This window comes from Salmo salar, chromosome ssa03 (genome assembly GCF_905237065.1).
Source record: "Salmo salar chromosome ssa03, Ssal_v3.1, whole genome shotgun sequence".
NCBI lineage: Eukaryota > Metazoa > Chordata > Actinopteri > Salmoniformes > Salmonidae > Salmo > Salmo salar.
In genome coordinates this window covers 64159162-64179672 of record NC_059444.1, presented here as the reverse complement: position 1 = coordinate 64179672, position 20511 = coordinate 64159162, and the positions used below count along the sequence as shown (strand labels likewise).

Here is a 20511-nt window from a genome sequence, read left to right as displayed (position 1 = left end):
TGACCTGTTCACCGGACGTGCTTGTTGCACCCTCGACAACTACTATGATTATTATTATTTGACCATGCTGGTCATTTATGAACATTTTAACATTTTAACATTTTGACCATGTTCTGTTTTAATATCCACCCTGCACAGCCAGAAGAGGACTGGCCACCCCTCATAGCCTGGTTCCTCTCTAGGTTTCTTCCTAGGTTTTTGGCCTTTCTAGGGAGTTTTTCCTAGGGAGTTTTTCCTAGCCACCGTGCTTCTTTCACATGCTTTGCTTGCTGTTTGGGGTTTTAGGCTGGGTTTCTGTACAGCACTTTGAGAATATCAGCTGATGTACGAAGGGCTATATAAAAATAAATTTGATTGATTTGAAATTTGAAATAGATAGCAAAGCTGCATTTTACTTAGAAAGATATTACCTCACCAACATAAAAAATCCTAGCTATATTCATTTCCATACTAAAAAAGTTTATTTTGCAGTATTTGACTCTGGTGACAATAAAACATTCATTGAAATTGTTAAGGGGTAAGGTCTTTCTGGTTTCATTCCAGAACATGTCCATTAGAGTGTATGTGGTGTTGAGAATGTTGAGCTGATAGGCCTACATCAAGTTCATTATATTTTATTTATAGGCTATACAATTACATACAGGCTACGTCATATAATTATAATCAGGTATGTTGATGATAAGAAGAAGAATAATAATGATAATAATTGTCACAACGTCCACAGAAGGTGGCGCCCCTCCCCGGTCGGGCGGTGCTCGGCGGTCGTCGTCGCCGGCCTATTAGCTGCCACCGATCTGTTTCATGTGTCTGTTAGTCATGTCTGTTTGTTGGTTGCACCTGTGTCTTGTTTGTCATTAGTGGGGGGTATTTAGTTTGTCTGTGTTTAGTTAGGATTCGTGCGGGATTATTCTATGTTACGTGTGGTAGGGGTTGTATTGATTTAACGTAGTTGCTTTTGCTACGTATCGTTTAGGCATTAGGGTTGCCGGGCTGCGCCCTGTCTGACTGTCAAAGTGGAGCTGTCACTCGTCATTTGACTTTTGTGCACCCTGCCTTATATGTGGATTTTGCCCCTTGGCAGCATTAAATACGTTTTGCTCAAACGGACCTGTCTCCTGCGCCTGACTCATCCTCCAGTGATTTATCTGCCCGTGACAATAATAATGATTATTATACATGATAATTCTTAATGTTCCACAATAATAAATAAATAAATAAATAAATAATGTTAATACGTTTAATTTGTATGAATAATTGAAGTTTATCATTAAAATATTGAAATTACTCATATACTCTTTAATTTATCATTTACAATAAAGAATTAAGTGTCCCACTTTGCCAATCAAGGTGTCCCAATTTGCCAGTATTGACTTCAAAAATGTGGTCTCTTTATTTTGTATTTTGTATAGTGTAGAAGAGTTTGTAAGCTATTTAGAATGGTATCGTGTCAGGTGTTAAGAGAATGAGAGGATTCTGTAAGGTGTTCTGTAAATAACATGTTCTGAAAGTGTCACATTTTACAAATACTCACCCTAATTATATAATTTGGCAAATGTATTTCAATTTCTCTGCATCATTTCCAGGACCCCTTTCTGCAGCGCTGTTTTCTTCCATGCGCTGTGCTCTCCCCAAAGCCAAATAAATGTATCAACACTTCTTAATAATTCAATCGATTGTGGTCAGTAACGCCATATGAGGTTATTGTGTAGGTAGGCCTACTGTTACAATAATATTTAAAATAATCTATCAGCAAGTAGTCTCAGTAAGTCAATGAAGCCAATAGTGGTTTCAGCTATATTGTTGTTGAGACGACGTAGGCCTTACGACATTTTTAAACAGTATAAAATATGTCAAATGACTAGCCTATGAGAAAAGTGTAGGCTAAATGACTGACATGCATCAGAAAAGTATTGGAAAGTTCAGGAAAACATCAGGGAATCTCATCAGGTAGACTATACAGTAGACCTAACGTGTGTGCGTATCGAAGATCTGCGTTGCTTTCAATTACTAGACTAATGATCATGAGAACATTTCCCAGACTAATTGTAACCAAATATCCAAACGGAGATCCAGTGAAAACAAACATCTGACATTGATTGATTTCTTGATTTGTCCAGCTGAGTTCCTTGTCTCAAAGCAGCGCAGTGATGCTGTCCAATCAAAACGCTGCTAGAATTATCAGTTGACCACACATACCATCATGAAGCCAATTGGATAGAATCTAGGCTACATACACCGCATCATCCAAACTGCATGATTGCCTATGCCTACACATACTGTAAGTGGCTAAAGGAAAATGTTCCATTTTTAAAATATTAAAACAGCAAATTAGATCTACCTTATTATAAATTAGGCCATCATCACTGTCGATGATAATGATAATTATTCGCGTAGTACAGGTGAAACGTCCCTGCTGCATGCATGCCAACCATTTGATCCCAATCAGTTTCATTGGAATATGCATTTCTATTTTCTTGGATGATGTAAGTAAGGGTGGCTAACCCGCCTAACTAATCACATTTTAGAACAGTAAACACAGCCACCACATGATCATTATTTAAAAACATTTCAGCGATACAGACCATATTGATTGTGAAGTGTAATTTTAATGCCAGCCTGTTCTATTCATGTTTAGACTTCTGATCGTGTCTCCGTGGACTCAGAGGCACTTTAGCACCTTCGGCAACCTGTCCACACCCGCTGCCATCATGGGTAACCCCGCCGTGGCCAAGCACGGAAAGACCGTGATGCACGGACTGGACAGAGCTGTGCAGAACCTGGATGACATCAAAAACGCCTATACTGCCCTGAGTGTGATGCACTCCGAGAAACTGCACGTGGATCCCGATAACTTCAGGCTGAGTACTAAACGTTATCAGAAAATACATATAGCCTACTATTTTGTGCTTCATACAATTATTATTATTATTTTTTAAAGATATGACCAATTTTCCTTCGAGACATTTAGGAGAAAATAGTCTTATGCATTAAATAGCGGTGGGAGCCGATGTAGTTTATGCCAATATTATTTTACCGTCCCCTCTCCACAGCTCCTCGCCGACTGCATCACCGTGTGCGTGGCAGCCAAGCTCGGTCCCGCCGTTTTCAGTGCTGATATTCAGGAAGCCTTCCAGAAGTTCCTGTCTGTCGTTGTGTCCGCTCTTGGCAGACAGTACCACTAGAGCATCACTCGACAGCATCAATATTGAAGAGAGACGACACTCCAACTCCAGTCTGTTAGGCTGAAAATAATTACATCATTTTAAAAGCGTTTATCTTTTTGAAGTGTTCTGTTTTATGGAAAACGTTCTTCTGCAATTGTACTGATGGCACATGGTTTCTACACTCTAAAAATTAGGGAATGTGAATGAAAAAAACTGTTTTGATGATGGTTTTCATAAACATACTTTGTCCATGATCTAGAGGCCTATGGGGTATTCATTGATGAGATAAGGAAAGAGGTTGCCAAATGTGATCTGCATAACATACCAATAGACATACCTTTGTATGCCTCCTTCTTGGAATAACCTATTGGGGGCCATTTTCAGAACCCTACGGTTCTTCAAATAACCTTGGGTATCTTAGAAGAACCCTTGTTGAACCCCTCATTTTTAGAGTGTATGAATTCTGCGGTGTGCTTGTTTCGTTAATCATCTGTATAATTACTATTTTGGAGATTCAGACTTCTCCCTCCCTACACCCCAGAGGATAAACCCATTAGACTTGGGGCTCAGCTGAGAGTTTACCTCATATTTAGATTTTTTTATTCTGCTTTGCAACTAAAGTCATAATAAACACTGATAACTAAAATATAGTGTTATTGTTATTGTTATGCGTATTATTATTCATGAGAATAACTGAACCCCAAAAGGTTATTCAAAAGGTTATTCAAAATGTTATCCCTTTAAAGGTCATTCAAAGAGCTTATAGGGGTTCCCCCACAGTTTCAATTTGAAGAACCTCTGAAGGATACTTCAGGAACATTTTCTTTTTAGAGTGTAGTTAGGCCATCAGAGGGTTCAAATTAGTGAGACAGGCCTAAACCTAGAGCTACATATCTTCCAGTTTGAAATCGAAATGATTTCCTAAAACGTGGACAAATATTGACTAATCTTAAAGGGATATATAGGCTTAACTATATTTATATATTGTGACGACCTACCTGTTTCATTACAATATGTATATATTTATATTCTTTGTTTTTATATATTTATATATTGGTTTCCTTACAAAATAATTACTGCAATCCACTGTCAAGAAATGCTTTTACCGTTTTTGGACTAAAACCCCATGTAGCCTAAGTCAAACTTTTAAGTACATTTTTAAGGGTCATACCAAAATCATATAAATAATTTTAGTGCAATGAGCAACGTTATTTCTCTGTGTTTTATATATTTCCACACTATGAGGTTGAAATAATAATGTGAAATTGTGAAAATTATGATTATTCCCTTGTAGTGTAAGACTGGTTTGAAAAGTGCCTGAAATTCCTACTTGTTTTCATGTGATGGAGTTTGCAAATAAAAGCTAGTTTTAAGTTTTCCCCTCTCCACTCAGACCACTCTCACAGTCCAAGCAACATTCCTACTTGAGAAATTGCTCTTGGCTAAGAAGCTATTTTTGGGATAGCCTTCTTAATTGTTACTCAGAAATGATTTGATATTGAGATAAAAACAGCTGCATTGGACCTTTAAACACATTCATTGAGTAACACCAGTGGCAACTCCTCCTTCAGTCAGTTTAGAGCACCACACTTTTGGGGGGGCTTGCCTGTTTTGAAGGTTATTTTGGCATTAATCCGTGTCACATATCAGTTTGCAAACAATGCCAAAAAAATAAATGTAATTGAGTTAATAAAGCCCACATACAAACTTGGTCTCTTTTTTGCTTTCTTGAGTAAGGCCGCTCCAAAATGCAGGTGTTTCAGCTTAGATCAGAGCTTTCTGTGGTGGTGGGGCAGCCAGCAGAAAATACAGAGCTTTGCGCCTGATTGGCTCAGTTTTCTGTCACTCATGGGACAGTATGTCATCCCCAATTCTAAGGTTAGAGCTCGACTAGAGTTATATTAGAAGTGCCCATCCAAGAAGGCTCAAGGTCATTGGCCACAGATAGAATGACATCAAATCACATTATATCTACAGTAGCTTTGATTGGACTGGTCATGTCAACATCTTATTTTCAAAGTCTTAGCTAGCAGTCATCATCAGTTGTCATCAACTCCACAATCTACTGGCAAATCCTTTTTAATCCTTGTCATATGATGAGAAATAATGAAGAGAAATTATAGATAAAATGTGTCGGTGTTCGTCGGCCATTGTACGTAAACATTACACAACTAGTTGGAAATCGCAAATTCAACAATGAGTCGTTTGGAAGGAATCAGAGGCTAACTGCAAGCGTTGCAAAGAAACCAGTAACGTTAGCTTGTTTGTGTTTTTCCCCCACCAGTTCCCACACTAAATCCAGAAAATGCCAGACTTTGATGACAAAATGTGCCAGCAAAAGACTGATGGGCCTTCTTCACAACGTGAGTCCAAAAATGTATTGTATGCTGCTGCATAAATGATGTAATATGCCAGGGAGAAATGTATACTGTAGCTAAGAAAATAATACTTCGTGTATGTTGTGTTGACAGCTGTCAGTAGCTCATGTGCCTCACCCTAATAATGTGGTCTATTTTCTCCAAAGCGAGATTGTAAACACGTCGCTGTACATTTCAAAAGTGCAGAACAAATTGTTATATTGACTATCGTCGTCGCTTTGCTCATTAATGTCTTTATCGAAATTACGGATTTGCTCTTTTCCGCTTGTCGTCCCTTTATGTCATAGTTTGTACATCTCAATTGTCAGTAGAAACCACGTTTGTTTAAGCAAGTCTGCCATATCAGCTGTTTTTACGTGTAGTAGCTTTGCTGGCATGCTTCCCACTTTCATTTTTGTTGCCCCACCAAGAGTTACATGCTAAAATCGCCACTAAGTTAACCAGCCCAACCTCACAACCAATTCGTGCATATAATGTATTTCAGCAGATATCGTGCGTTTTTGTGCATTTTTGTGTGGTGTAATTCGTGAGAAAAGACACAAATTGAACCAATAGGCTACACACAAGCCATAGACGCAACATCCGCAGATGCGATAGCCTATATTTTATATTATTATTATTTTTAATATATATATATATATTTTCGTTATATTCTATATATTCTCCTTAAATATATATATATATATGTATGTGTATATATGTATATATATGTATATGTATGTGTCTTTATTTAATCCCTATTAAAATACTGTTGTTGTATGCCTTATTGTACTGTTTTCGATTTTTCGGAACATACTTTTCAGAATAGAATGAATTTAAGCAATGCACGATGGCTAATGGTATTATTCTGTTGTAGTTCCATGTATTTCTTATTTAAAAAAAACAACGTGTAAACCATTTTCATTGACCATAATGTAACTGCAAATACAATAGCAGCCTTGCCATTGTCCATCAATACCACATCTTTTTTTCTCTCCCTATAACATTTTAGGAAATGTATGCGATCATTGTAGTCTTAAAATATTGTTGGCCAACCAAATGACCAAAACGTTAACCTGCAATAAGGCTGGGGTGGAATTGTAACGTTATTATGAGCTGGCTGAGTGTGAATACATGGCTCTGAGTGTAAGCACCTTTTCACTATAAACTTTCTTGTGTTCAAATTACCGTCAGTGCGAAATAGCTAGAAAGCTTTTGGATTTCCACTGGGCTGTAACTACGGTTATGAGAGCGATAAATCAAGTGCAACACCTACTTCGACCTGGGACGAGCAGCAAAACACCAGAACGCTTCTAGCCTACCGGAAAGTTACAAGAAGAACAAGAATGGTTACCTCATCCGGTCATGTGACATATATTATTGTAGATTTTTCGCGCACACCAGATGTCTGGACCCTGGACAGATAACGGGTAGGTCGCCAGTTCGTGCCTTGTTGTAAGAAATACAGCATGCATACACATTTGTTTTGTGTTTGTTAAAGTGTTTGGTTTTAAAAACGTGTTAAACCAGTAAGGAAGGTTACGTAACTAAGGTGAATAAAGAAAGTTCCATACACAACTTAGAATGTGTGGATATTTTTGTTGCATTACTTGCATATATTTGGATATCATTCTCAATTATTATTTTAGCCACATATACATTAGGCTATATACATTCACCTTTTTCCTCTTTGCGTCTTCAAAGAAATACACATTGCCACTTAATCTGTCTTCATCTTGTGACTTCTCCTTGGAAGGAGGAGAGAGGGACCCTAGGAGGGATGTAAAGGAGTTGATGAAATCCTGTCAAGACAGACAATCAGGTGAGAGGAGGTCCTAACTAGTCAATGATCTAAATTGATCAAGCCTGTAGACACTGTAGCCTTTAAGGACCGGAGTTGCACACATGTCATAGAACATCATGAAAAGGAAAGTGACTGACTAATAATGCATTGTTGGTAAATGGTGACAGACTGACTCATCTGCAAGTAATAATAAATATGCATTTGTTATGCCAAGTGATTTGTAGATCAGTTAGTCTGCATGTGGAGGAGGATGAAGTTCTTTAGTGATGTGCAGGACATAGTAAAACACACGCTATCAATGACATGCAGCTTTTGTCATAGAGAGGGGAGGTTATGTGAAGGAATGTGCTATGATTGGAAATGGTCTCTTTATGTTTCTTTTGAGATTGTATGGCCTCTGAGGACCCCCAAGACCAACTGGATGAGGCTATTAAAAAGGCAGAATGGCTTGCTGAGGAGCTCAACCAATAGAAGGACCCACAAGCCCAACTGGAAGAGGCCATTAATGAGGCAAAAGGGCTGGCTGAGGAGCTCAACCCATGTAACAAGTCGTACATTACTGGTAATGTAACCCCTTTAGCTCCCATACGTGCAGAAATATTCCCAACACAACCCCAGCACCACAGCGTTATGATTCATCATTGCATTTTGTTTGTCAAAGTAGAACCCACATGGCACAAATGTACATTTACATGTAGACTCCGTGATATGACCTGATCACAGTCATCAATGATATTGCCCATTGAGCATGAGGCACAAGGGTGCACTTGTTAGCATCCTTGTGAACTTCTACACATGTTGGCTGTGTGAGTGAGCCAGAACGTGGGTCTACTGCAGGTGTCTTTCCTCAGCTGACAAATCACTTCACCTTATGTGAAAATAAAAGTCTTGCTTGTGCTCCATATGTGCATAAGCAAGCCATGCTTGTGGGAGACTTTTATTAGTGGGCCAGCCATGATGATTGAAATGCACTTTTTAGGAAAATAAGAAAAGACAAACAAGCCTCCAGGGATTAGGTTCAGATGGAGACAAAGGGATGAGAGAGGACAGATTGTTCCTCAAACCAGGAAGGCAACTACATCCACTTCTATAGGTAAATTTCATCCCGTCTGTGTTTAATTTTATTGGTCCCTGATCTGACTTTTTCCTTTCAAACATACTGTATCATAGCATATCAAACGTTTGTTGCCGTGCCATAGGCTGGTCTAGTGCCATCTACCCACAGCACATAATACATTACATGCAGGTCTGATCCCATCTTTCCCGGTCTCTAACTGTTGTCTGTCTCTGACGAAAATAAATATTTAATGAAAGGAGAGTCAGAACTCCAACAAATCTTTAGAATTAAAAACCTTTATATTAATACTTTTTCAGCTCCTAGGGCCAGCATACCAAGAGCCAGACTAGTGCAACCTTCTGGGCCAGTCACTGAGGAGGAAGAATCAGGTATTGATGAGCGATTGAATAGATTAATATATACAATTCCTTGTTATTCAGTGGCCTTAAATAATTTATTGTATTTTTATTTTTATTAAAGCCGTAATCAGTAGTTGAGACAATAACAAAGCACACTCCCCTCTTCTGTTTTGGTTAAAAGCTGAGTGATGGGGTTGGGGAAATGTAACCACTTTCAATTTATAGACAGAACTATGGATGCAATAATTTACCATCAATGTTATTCAAATAATAGTTTTAACCATGTTTTAAGGCTATACAGTGTTTTGTTTTTGTATTTACTTTGTTTGCAAACATTGACTAAAACAAGCTTACATTTTGGGTTCTGATGGGTTATGACAGTTGAATTAAACTCATGAGGCATTAATAAATTATAATCTTCAAAAATCAATGAGTACATGTTATTAATATAAGTCCAAAAATGTCTATCAACTTCTGAATGCCCCTTTAAGTCTAATCCTTTATTGCATATCTTATTTTAGAGACAAGGACCAATGGATTGAAATCCACTCCAGTATTTAGCATTGATGAAGAAATAGTTATGTTTAAATTGTTTCACTGTCAAAATTGGGGTCATCTTGGTGTTACTGAATTATACTGCGCTTCCACAATTACAGGCAGTGGTTGCAAAAGGAAAGACACTGTGTAAACATTCCAATAGTGGATTTGAATGAATTCAACTAAGACTAATTCCATAACGTGGAATGGCAGATTGCTTCATATTCAAGGAAATGTGCAGGAAAAATCTCTGCCAGGATGTTCTTGCACTCCCCTACAGAACTATTTGGACAGTGATGCTAAAATGTTGAATTTGTCTCTATACTCCAGCATTTTCAATTGCATTGTCGAGAAGCAACCTGCAAGTAAGCATTTCATTAGATGGTGTTACCATCAGTATCCTGTACATACGACTAATACAACTTGCCCCACCATTTGACGATGTCATAAGTATTTAGACACATTTCATGTATATATTAAAGTTGTCAGAAGTTTAGTATTTGGGCCCATATTCCTAGAACACAATGATTACATCAAGCTTGTGAATCTACAAACTTGTTGGACACATTTACAGCTTGTTTTGGTTGTGTTTCAGATTATATTGTGCCCAATAGGAACTGAATGGTGAATAATATGTGACTTTGTAGTCACTTTTATTATAAGTAAGAATAGAAGATCTTGATGTAGTCATTGTGTGCAATGAATATGGGACCAAATACTAAACATTTGACAACTTTAACCCACTAAGTGATATGTGTCCAAATACTTAAAATCTTCAAATGGGGAGGGGGGGGGAACTAGACATATATAAAGTGCTTTCATTCCTAAACGGTAAATCAGACAATTCTGAAAATACCATGAATTAAAAGGTGACATTCTGTACTGTATTCTGTACTGTAACTGTAGAAAAAGCCCATGGAGTTGGTGGAATAATCCTTTAATTCACTGCCATTTACTCAGCTGGGCCAGGGGCGCTTTAATTAGGTCAGGTGGAAATATCCGACAGATCTCCACTCCATAAAAGGAGTAAATCACCATCGCCTGATCGCGCTGCTTTCTCTTCCTTCACTCTGTGCGTCCATGAATCCACGTAAGTCCACCGACTCTGTTACCTTTCATCTGAACTTTCATCTGAACTTTCATCTGAACTTTCATCTGAACTTTCATCTGAACTTTCATCTGAACTATATATGTTGGGATCGGGAGAGAGGGCCATCAGTTGTTGTTTGAAGTTGTTATCACGGAGCGCGGCTTGGAGCACACGCTTCAAACGTTTTGTGTAATGTGAATGGTCAATGATTCCGGCCCTACGGATCATAATAGGCCAATTATGCAATTGGTATGGTTAATATGTAATGAAATTACGTGTACACATGACACTTGAAGGGGTGAAATAAGAAAGTCATTGTTTGTTGAACTGATCGGCTCTGATATCCAACTAATAGCGATTATAGCTTGAATAACCGATCACTGTTTGTATTCTTTCATGATAAATAGTTACGAGCCTAAATTGCTCACCGATGGTTCCTATTGACTTATTAATGAACTGGATTGTTGAATTCCCTAAATGATGATAATGAATGATTGTTATTAGATCTTTGTGATGATGGATTTGATTGGATACACGTTATTCTGTTTCCTTTGTTATGCAGCACAGACTACTCAGTAAATATACCACTTCATGGTTAAAGGAATTCCTGCCTCAGTCTCATCCATTCCTCTGTCACCTGACCACCTGTTCACCCTCACTGTCAGTCATCCTACCTGTCCAGCTACCCACACAGATTCCTCTCATCTTTCAGTAACCTCATATCAAACATTTCATCTCGAAATTGTGCAGAATAGAGGCACATTTTAAAATGTTGCATCACTGTCAAAATACAGATGTAGCTTTCACCTGGTCATTCTGTCAGGGAAAGAGAATGTTTTGAACACCCAGTGTGTTTTTGCTATTTTTAAGAACATTCAGAATTTCTATTAGATGATGGGATCAAGTTCTATTGTGTGATATTACATTTTAGACTTAATTATCAATATTTTGGTTTGCCCTGTAATTGAATTTACTGTAGAATCAAAGCTGAGGTTTTTGGCTTGTCACACCATAGATTGTGCAGAGATATATTTACTTACAGCCCTATGTGCGTTTTTAATAGATTAATTATATAATATTCTTAATTTAATCCTTTTCCCATTTTTATTGTGTTTTCAAAAAAGCAATACTTCATCGAGAAACGAACATCCTCCTAGCTGACTTAGAAGACACGGAGTGTGCAAATCCGGCTCTGCCTGGTGCATCACACAGTTGGAGTGTGAGGAAGGAACTCTCACAGGATAGGTGAAGGGAGTCCAGGCCTGAGATCGTAGATTCTCTGCTGGCTGCAGAGCATGCTTCTCAGAAAATATGTTAGTCATACAATTTGAACAGGGCTATTCTGCGATGTAGAGACTGTCTGCCGAAACAGCTTTACCCTCGAGGACTGCGATGTCTCTACACATGCAACGTTCCCCTTGCACAACAGAGAGTCCATGATTGAGGGATTCTACCTGCCCCTTCCTCCAACTACAGCCATATCTCTCCACAGTCATGGCAAATATGCACTTCATGAACAGGGTGTTTTATATTTTTTTTGCGGCTGAATGTATTGTATCAAAGTTAAAATGTATTCATGTTTATTGTTGTGTAAAATATTATCCTTAGATTGTTTCTTACCATTGGACGTACCAGAGGTGATATGTGGTTGCCTGACTAGCACCATCCATGTTGGCCCTGGGAAACATATCATCCTTGTGGGAATAAATGGTATGTGCAATATCTACAAGAACCAAACAGTGATGTAGCAATGCAATGTAAAACAACATTAAGACTGTACTTTTTTTTTTCTTCTTTTTCCCTCAAGGTCGCTACAATGTCACAGTGCCTGTGCTGACCTGCACAACCTGTCTTATCACCTGGACAGCAAACTTGGCAGATCTGATAAAGAATGGGTACTGGCCTGCCACTGTCAACTGTGACACCATATAACTGGTAGATCTGTTCAGCTCTTGAGGAGCTGAAAGTGTTAGCCCCAGGAATGTCTGTCTGGTGTTTGTGTGGGTTTTGGAGCAGCAAACTGACTTCTTTGGCAGGGTAACAATAAATTATACTCAGCTTTACCAATGTATGACTACAAGTTAACTATGTTACATTTTGTTTCAACACTTTGTAATATAACTTTATTTCCAGTACTACAACTGTTAACTTCAGGTCTCTTGCTGCAGTATGTTAGCCTCCTGCACCACTGTCCTGCCATGCCCCTTATCTGTGCCCCTCTTGCATCCAATATTTCCTGTTTTTTACAGCATAAGTACTCATCCTACTTTTGCATTTGCTTTCACCTGCTTTGCTGGCAATGCTATGCACTGGCCCTGCTTTAACTCAAATCCAGTCAGCCATAGTGAATTATAATATGTTTTGTTTATAGTGTTGTTGTACGTTATTTCATGTCTTTCCCATATGTATTTTTCCTTACAAGAACGGAATGTTCTGTGGGGACACTTTTTAAAAAAGCTTCTTTGAGTGGACGTACTGCCGCTCTGAAAATGATCAGGTCTGTGATATACAGTACTTTGACTGCCCAGCCTGTTCACCCAGCATGCTTGCAGTGTCAGTGGATGGGAACAAGAAACTGTATCGATTCAAAAAAGGGTAGGTAAAACTATTCATAATTGATCAAATAACACTATTCTATATCGTTTAAACAATCCAAACAAGGTTTGCCTTTTTTTTTTGTTCAGTGTGAAAGTTTTCAAATGCAGTTGAGCTCATTTTTAGCTTAAATGTTTTGAGTTTGTAATGAAATGAATTATCAACATTGTCAAGTGTCCCCCAGGATCAGTTACTGAGGTTGATTTACATTTCATATGTCATATATAATGCATTTCATGTATCCTTTCAAGGGCTGATGACAAAGGATTCTTTGATGGTGTATTTATCTGCAAGGATGAGGATGTCTGACTTTGAACAATGTCCACACAAAGACTAAACATGTACTGTGGATCTTCTAATCTGTGAAATAGGACTGGTCTTGGGCCATCTGACTCAAAGGCAGACTAGTTATACACTATTCCAATAAAAAACCCACTTTGGAGAGATGGTAATCCTCTCTCTTCAAGTCCAGGGTCGTTACACCACTCCCTCTGTTCAGAAATGCAACACACTTTACAAGTGCATCTTTTTGACAGTCTCCAACTTCTGATCTCCTTTGTAGCGAACACAGGGGGTAGCTCAGCGCCCTCAGCTAGGTTTTAAAAACCTAACCACTGTCACGTTAACACCCCCCCCCAATTATTTTTTTCATTTTTCGACCTATACTCTTCTACTTGTCTAGGGTTATGGAATAGGGTTATGGAAAAGGGCTATGTGGAGCATCCCAGTGCACAGCAGCTAAAGAGTCAAGGAAAACAAACGACAAACTTGATGAAGAGGGACTCGAAGTTGCCGTCTGCCGCCACGGAATACTTCTGAGGAGCCTCAACATGATGCGTGGAGATATTTGCATACCCACTGTTCTTGCAGAAGGAATTGTCTGGCAGCAGGAACAAACAATTCATGTGTACGGATGTGATCTGCAAATTTTGTCCATACCTAACCAAAGTTTGCCTTCATTGTCCAGAGCTCGCCACTCTTCTAGACATGAAGCCACTTCTTTCCGTCATGCATGCAAAGGCACATCGTTTGAAATGCGAGGTAAGTTTTTCTTTGTTAAACTGTTGAAAGAGAATTTCCAGCTTCAGTCCTTTACAAGGCTTCCCATTTAGATGTTTGTTGTTGACATAATTGCAATATTAAGTCAACATTTTGGGGGATGTAAATTAAGATTAAGTGGGGAGGACGGAATCAGGAAGGAGCTGGCACAACTCTGGGGAAGGAAGTGGAACAATGGAACAGTTTCTTGTCGAGGGCTGGAATCTGTTCCAAGAAAATGTCCAAAGGAGGTAAACAATGTGTTTAAGGTTGTTCTATTCAGCTATGTTAGTACTTATCTGGAATAAGGAGTTCTATTTGGCTTTTCTAGCAAGAACCGACATGCTAACCATCCAGGCCGTGGGACAGAAGGAAGAACAACCTGCACAGAGCATTGTTCCCAAGATATTTGAAGGTGTATTGTGTGGATCAATACATTCATTTTAGAAGTATTATCTATGCATTTAATTTATTTTAAAACAATTAATTATTCTGTTTTGTTTTTGTCATAATTCCCAGACAACAGCAAAAATCAACAGGAGGAGACCTAGACTCAAATGTTTAAGAGTGATTTGGGTGTAGGCGATGAGACTCTGGACAACGGAAGTTCAGCAATGGGCTAATAGAGGTGAATGAATAAAAATAAACGAATGCAACTCTCCTGGACTGTCACCTTGACGTGGTGGAGAGGCCTGCATACTCCAATGACCCTGAGAGCTAACCCTTAGAGGGCGTATTCCACCGGCAGGTACAATCAAGCCGGACAGGTGGAAGGGTAGGAGGCAGACAAAACATTCCCTGGTTCTCCATGTTGGGATTCACTCTCCCCCACATCACAAATAATTTGTTACAGAAACCTTCACAGGCCCTATGTTCCTCCTGGAAGTGAGTGCAACTAGTCACTGTTGGCGATATATTGTTAATTTATAGATTTATTGTATTTCAGAGGAAACAGCTTAGAACATGGATGGTCCCCAGGTACTACAGAGAACAATTGAAGTCCTCTTACTTAGCATCAAACAAAGGAAACAGAACCTCTTCCTTCAGACAGGTTTGTTACAGTTCATGAATTTGAATTGCACACACTTAATTTCTCTTTCATTTCAAAGCCATGCAATTGAACAAATAATTACATTCTCCTTTTTGTTTTGATGACAGATGGATGCAAGAAAAGACACCCTCTGCGCAGAAAGATATTGGAAGAAAAGACCAAATTGACAGCTGCCATAGAGGAGTACAACACCCTTGTACTAGGTTCAGCAATACCATCTGCAGATGAGATCCTTTCCGCAGACCTTCATGCATGGCCTTGGGAGCTGCATGGACAAAGTAAGTAGTATGTTTGTGTGTCACAATAACTATGTTTCTGTTTTGCTATCTGTTTCATGTTCAGTTGCGCAAACATGGACAGCACTGCCATTAAAGTTAGAAATCCACATTGCATTCTTATGAATTTACAGCTGACTTACTCAAAGAAAATGGCCTTTGACCAGGTGATGCTCCTGAGATGGCTGAAGGAGGAGGAGTTAATTGTCCTAAAGGAAGTCAAGCAGCACTGGGAAAGCCTAAAGAGGGAATCGGAGAATGTGCAAGACTTTGCTTCACATGTGGCACTTGACCTAAGCAGGCAAAGTAGGGGAACTTTCCTTAACCTCTATGGGCTCTATGGGCACCTACTCAACAGCCAGTGTAATCCCGTGGCGCGATATTCAAATACCTCAAATGCAAAAACTTCAATTTTTCAAACATATGACTATTTTAAAGACAAGACTCTCGTTAATCTAACCACACTGTCCGATTTCAAAAAGGCTTTACAACGAAAGCAAAACATTAGATTATGTCAGCAGAGTACCCAGCCAGAAATAATCAGACACCCATTTTTCAAGCTAGCATATGTCACATAAACCCAAACCACAGCTAAATGCAGCATTAACCTTTGATCTTCATCAGATGACAACCCTAGGACATTATGTTATACAATACATGCATGTTTTGTTCAATCAAGTTCATATTTATATCAAAAAACAACAGCTTTTTACATTAGCATGTGACTAGCATTCCCACCGAACACTGCCGGTGAATTTACTAAATTACTCACGATAAACGTTCACAAAAAACATAACAATTATTTAAAGAATTATAGATGCAGAACTCCTCTATGCACTCGCTATGTCCGATTTTTTTTTTTTTTTATTTTTTTTTTTATTATTTTTTTTTATTTATTTTTTTTGAAATAGCTTTTCGGTGAAAGCACATTTTGCAATATTCTCAGTAGATAGCCCGGCATCACAGGGCTAGCTATTTAGACACCCAGCAAGTTTAGCATTCACCAAAGTCAGATTTACTATAAGAAAAATTTTATTACCTTTGCTGTCTTCGTCAGAATGCACTCCCAGGACTTCTACTTCAATAACAAATGTTGGTTTGGTCCTAAATAATCCATTGTTATATCCAAATAGTGGCGTTTTGTTCGTGCGTTCAAGACACTATTCGAAAGGGTAAATGAGGGTTACGAGCACGGCGCATCGTGACAAAGAAATTCTAAATATTCCATTACTGTACTTCGAAGCATGTCAACCGCTGTTTAAAATCAATTTTTATGCCATTTTTCTAGTAAAAAAGCGATAATATTCCGACCGGGAAATCGTTTTTTATTACAAAGAGTGAAAGTAAAAGCATGCTATCCCCTCATGCATGAGCCCCAGTCTAATGGCCCTCTGATAGAGCACTTGCCAAACGCGCTAATGTGTTTCAGCCTGGGGATGGAATTACATCGTTCAGCTTTTTCCCGCCTTCTGAGAGCCCATGGGAGCCGTAGGAAGTGTCACGTCATGCCAGAGATCCCCTGTATTTGTTAGATGATCAAGGAGGGCAAGAAATGGTCAGACAGGCCACTTCCTGTAAGGAATCTTCTCAGGTTTTGGCCTGCCAAATGAGTTCTGTTATACTCACAGACACCATTCAAACAGTTTTAGAAACTTTAGGGTGTTTTCTATCCAAAGCCAATAATTATATGCATATTCTAGTTACTGGGCAGGAGTAGTAACCAGATTAAATCGGGTACGTTTTTTATCCGGCCGTGCAAATACTGCCCCCTAGCCCCAACAGGTTTTAATATGTACAATTGATGTTGGCACCCTGTAATTGCTATTGTATTTACCCTACACATTACGATTGTTGGTGTTAGGCTGGCAATTGAATCAGTCGGAAGCTGGGAGCAGAGGTCTCTTCTCCATGCTTCAGAGGAGAGTCAGCAGCCTCCGAAGACACCAGGACTCTGTCAAACTGATATACAGCAAAGCTATGGGCCAAGACACCTCCCTCCTAGAGACGACCTCCTGGAAGAGGACATCTACGACAGCATCCACTACAGCTCTGATGACGAGGAATCTCTCACAGACTGAAGGTGTTCGTTTGGGTGGGCGCAGTTTGCACTGGGTGAAAAGTGATTCCATTCGTTTTGCATATGTGCTTCATCTGCCTTCCTAAGGAAAAATAGTTTGAACATTTTATGGAAAATAAACTTTTATGTTTCTTCCTTGTTGACAATGTGATCAAGTGGCACATACTTGAGAAGGGCGCTCATCTGTTACTGCTTTTGCCCGGTTACATGACCAGGTCAGATGCACCCCTTTAAATGGCCAGTCTGCAGTTGCTACATCCACTTTTGGATTCTTGAAGAATATAGTTCAACTACAGTACCCCATCAGATCCCAAAATATAAGCTTTTTTTTATTCTACTCCAATGTTTGTACAAAAAGTAAATGTAAACAAACACTTTATAGCAGGTGTCAAACTCATTCCACAGGTGAGCAGAGTGTTTGCGGGTTTTCGTTCCTCCCTTGTACATGATTGATGAATTAAGGTCACTAATTTGTTTATAGTAAATGGTAAGGCCCAGAAGGTAAACTCATACAGGCTGGTACCTGTAGGGTAAGTCCTAGGGGGTAACTCCCTAGTATGTTGGTTCCTGCTAGGACTATAAAGTCAATAGTAAAATCCAGTGGATTAATACCTGTGATTACTATTAATATAGGGTGAGTCCCGGAAGGTAAGCCCGCGCAGGCTGGAACCTGCAAAGGGTGAGTCCTAGGAGGTAAATTCCAGCGGGGTTGGTTCCCTGCATAGCTATAACGGGTGAGAGCTTAGTTCTATTGGCCATAAAAGTGTGAATGGAAGGTTAGCTGTGTGTCCTGTTGGGGTGGTGAACCATGGTAGATTATGTGGAAATAGGAAGACGGGTGTGAATAATTTTGGTGATGTGTTATCAATATTAGGGATATTGGAGGAGATACGGCACAAAGCCATTAAGTCATCCATATTCTCCTGTAATAAATTCGCAGACGCTATGGTATTGGTTCTAATACAAGGTATTAAGTGCCGTGACCAATTAATTATTATCCGGGGAAGGTGTAGTGCTATTTTAGAAAATTGTTAATAGAAGCTGGGTATTATAGACGGGAGTGAAGAAATCTAAAATACCCTGAACACCGTCAGGAGTGTTTAGGAATAATAACTATTGATATGGCGACAAACGGACCCGTTTCTCCCTGTAATATAGAGAGAGCGAATTAAATAAAGCCATGGAGGCGCTAAAAGAAGCGCACAGACATACTACCAATTCGGCTGGACTATAGGGAAAAATTGAGCAAATTAGATAAAACTGGACATTTTCTTGCTGATGGAGAATTCAAATCAAGAATTCAGGGAGGCAATTATGACTTGGCACAAGGACATAAAACCCGAATCAAAAGCTCAATATACCAGCGTTTTGATGTCAGCATTCTATCAACAGAAAATGCATAACGATAAACCCAGAAAGTGTAACACCAGTACACTAATACAGAAGGACTGGGAACGGGAGTGTTTTGATAGAATTTGCGCTTCTGCTTTGAGGACGGGGTTGAACCCTGTGATCAAAACGATAATTGCGGGGGTAGTAGATTTAATTCAAGACGATGTTTTGAGAGTGGAATATGACTCCGCTCACCTCGCAGACGTGCGAGGGGTTAATAGGGACATAGAGAAAAGTACTAACTATAGTTTCAATGACCAGGATAAAACTAAGAAACGTAGCGAAAAAACATCAAAGCGTAAGGAGACAGCTCCCTGTTTTAGACGTGGGACTATCGGGCATGGGAAGAATGAGTGTAAGGTGAAGCTGGAACCTTGTGCATTAGCAGGAAATGCAGCTATACAAGAGTTTGCATCTTTTTCAAAAGAGCAACAACTAATCGTTTTGAGATTAGCAAGAATGGAACTTTCACCTAGCGGTGTATAGTTTCTGTTCGATAAGTGGTTCATAGAGATTAGTTTCTATGTGATGGAAGACGTATTAGGTCACGTTTAACATAACTTTTAGTAGAGTACGGATGGGATTTACAAATGGTCCCACGTGGTATCATTTTGCATTAATCATTAAAAGGGTGTAATGGTAGGTTCTGTGTTGGTACAATACGTGGATGATTCGTTATTAGCGTCAAAAGACGAAGAAACTCTTATGCGAGACCGCACCACATTGGTAGACAATTTGGCGGAACAGGGTCATAAAGCATGTATGACAAAGCACAACTAGGAAAGTAAAATGTAACGTATTTTGGGGTTTTGATTTCTAAGGGCAAGATACACATTACCCGGGATCGGGTAGAAACAATGCGTTCTTTGGCACGCCAAACACTCCTCGCACGCTCAGGAAAACGTTTACGAGTTTTCAATTTTGTTAGACATTTTATTTCGTCGTTCTCTGAAATTGCTGAGACACTTACAGAGCCGACGAAAGGGGGAAGGGTCCTCATAAGAGGATAGAGTGGAACCAAGAGTGTGAGGAAGCGTTTGTCGAGTTGAAGAAGCAATTTTGTCAAGTGCCAGCATTGGGATTGCCAAACCTAAAATTACCTTTTAAAATATTTGTTCATGAACAGGAGGGACGTTGTGACGCGATGGTTGAGCAGAGTTGTGGGGGTAGAGAGAGACCAGTAATGTACTGGAGTAAATCGCTAGACTCGGTGGCAAAGGGAATGCCACCGTGCCTTACGGCGGTACAGGCGACAGAAATGGTGTCGCACAACACGCCCTGCTAACTATTTAAACTAGAAATACATTGAGATACTGATCTTTCTTTACCAGGCCGCTCATGACAGGAAAACAGGGACAATAGGGGGCTGTAATGATAAGAGTTATGACCGGCAATAAAAAGTTGTTTATAAATGTGTTCTAACAGGGGTGATGTGTGCGGAGTTAATAAACTTGAATTTGAGTCTTAGTCTCAAAGCATTGAGGTCAGTCATTCTAAATTAGGGTTGGATAATTTATAAAATGTTTTCGTTGTGATTGGGATACAGGGTGGATGCGCTGCTAACATTTATGTGGCTGAGAGAGTCTCCAGAAACTTCTCTAAGTGTCATCCTGAGGGGCGGTGGTTTGTTTGGAGGACTCACTGGATGATAGCGTGGGACAACCATGAAAGTTTATTTTATCCCGTCAGAGTTTATGTTACATCGCATCAATGAG

General features: G+C 39.3%; 1 protein-coding gene and 3 long non-coding RNA genes across 4 annotated transcripts; all 4 read left to right on the top strand.

Moving 5' to 3' along the window:
• The first annotated feature begins 2627 nt into the window (after positions 1-2627).
• LOC106601051 (hemoglobin subunit beta-like) lies at positions 2628-3182 on the top strand. The gene is made up of 2 exons (XM_014192952.1): positions 2628-2837; positions 3051-3182. The coding sequence occupies exons 1-2, from the start codon at positions 2628-2630 to the stop codon at positions 3180-3182; spliced, it is 342 nt and encodes a 113-aa protein (XP_014048427.1).
• Positions 3183-7276: 4094 nt separating this feature from the next.
• LOC106601070 (uncharacterized) lies at positions 7277-8891 on the top strand. The gene is made up of 3 exons (XR_006769191.1): positions 7277-7343; positions 7711-8418; positions 8700-8891. It is a non-coding gene; the product is annotated as an uncharacterized lncRNA (long non-coding RNA).
• Positions 8892-10335: 1444 nt separating this feature from the next.
• LOC106601069 (uncharacterized) lies at positions 10336-13594 on the top strand. Its single transcript, XR_006769190.1, has 3 exons — positions 10336-10368; positions 11493-12078; positions 12176-13594. It is a non-coding gene; the product is annotated as an uncharacterized lncRNA (long non-coding RNA).
• Positions 13595-13601: 7 nt separating this feature from the next.
• On the top strand, positions 13602-17876 carry LOC106601068 (uncharacterized). The gene is made up of 7 exons (XR_006769187.1): positions 13602-14004; positions 14333-14416; positions 14521-14629; positions 14948-15052; positions 15160-15330; positions 15462-15633; positions 17189-17876. It is a non-coding gene; the product is annotated as an uncharacterized lncRNA (long non-coding RNA).
• The last annotated feature ends 2635 nt before the right edge of the window (positions 17877-20511 follow it).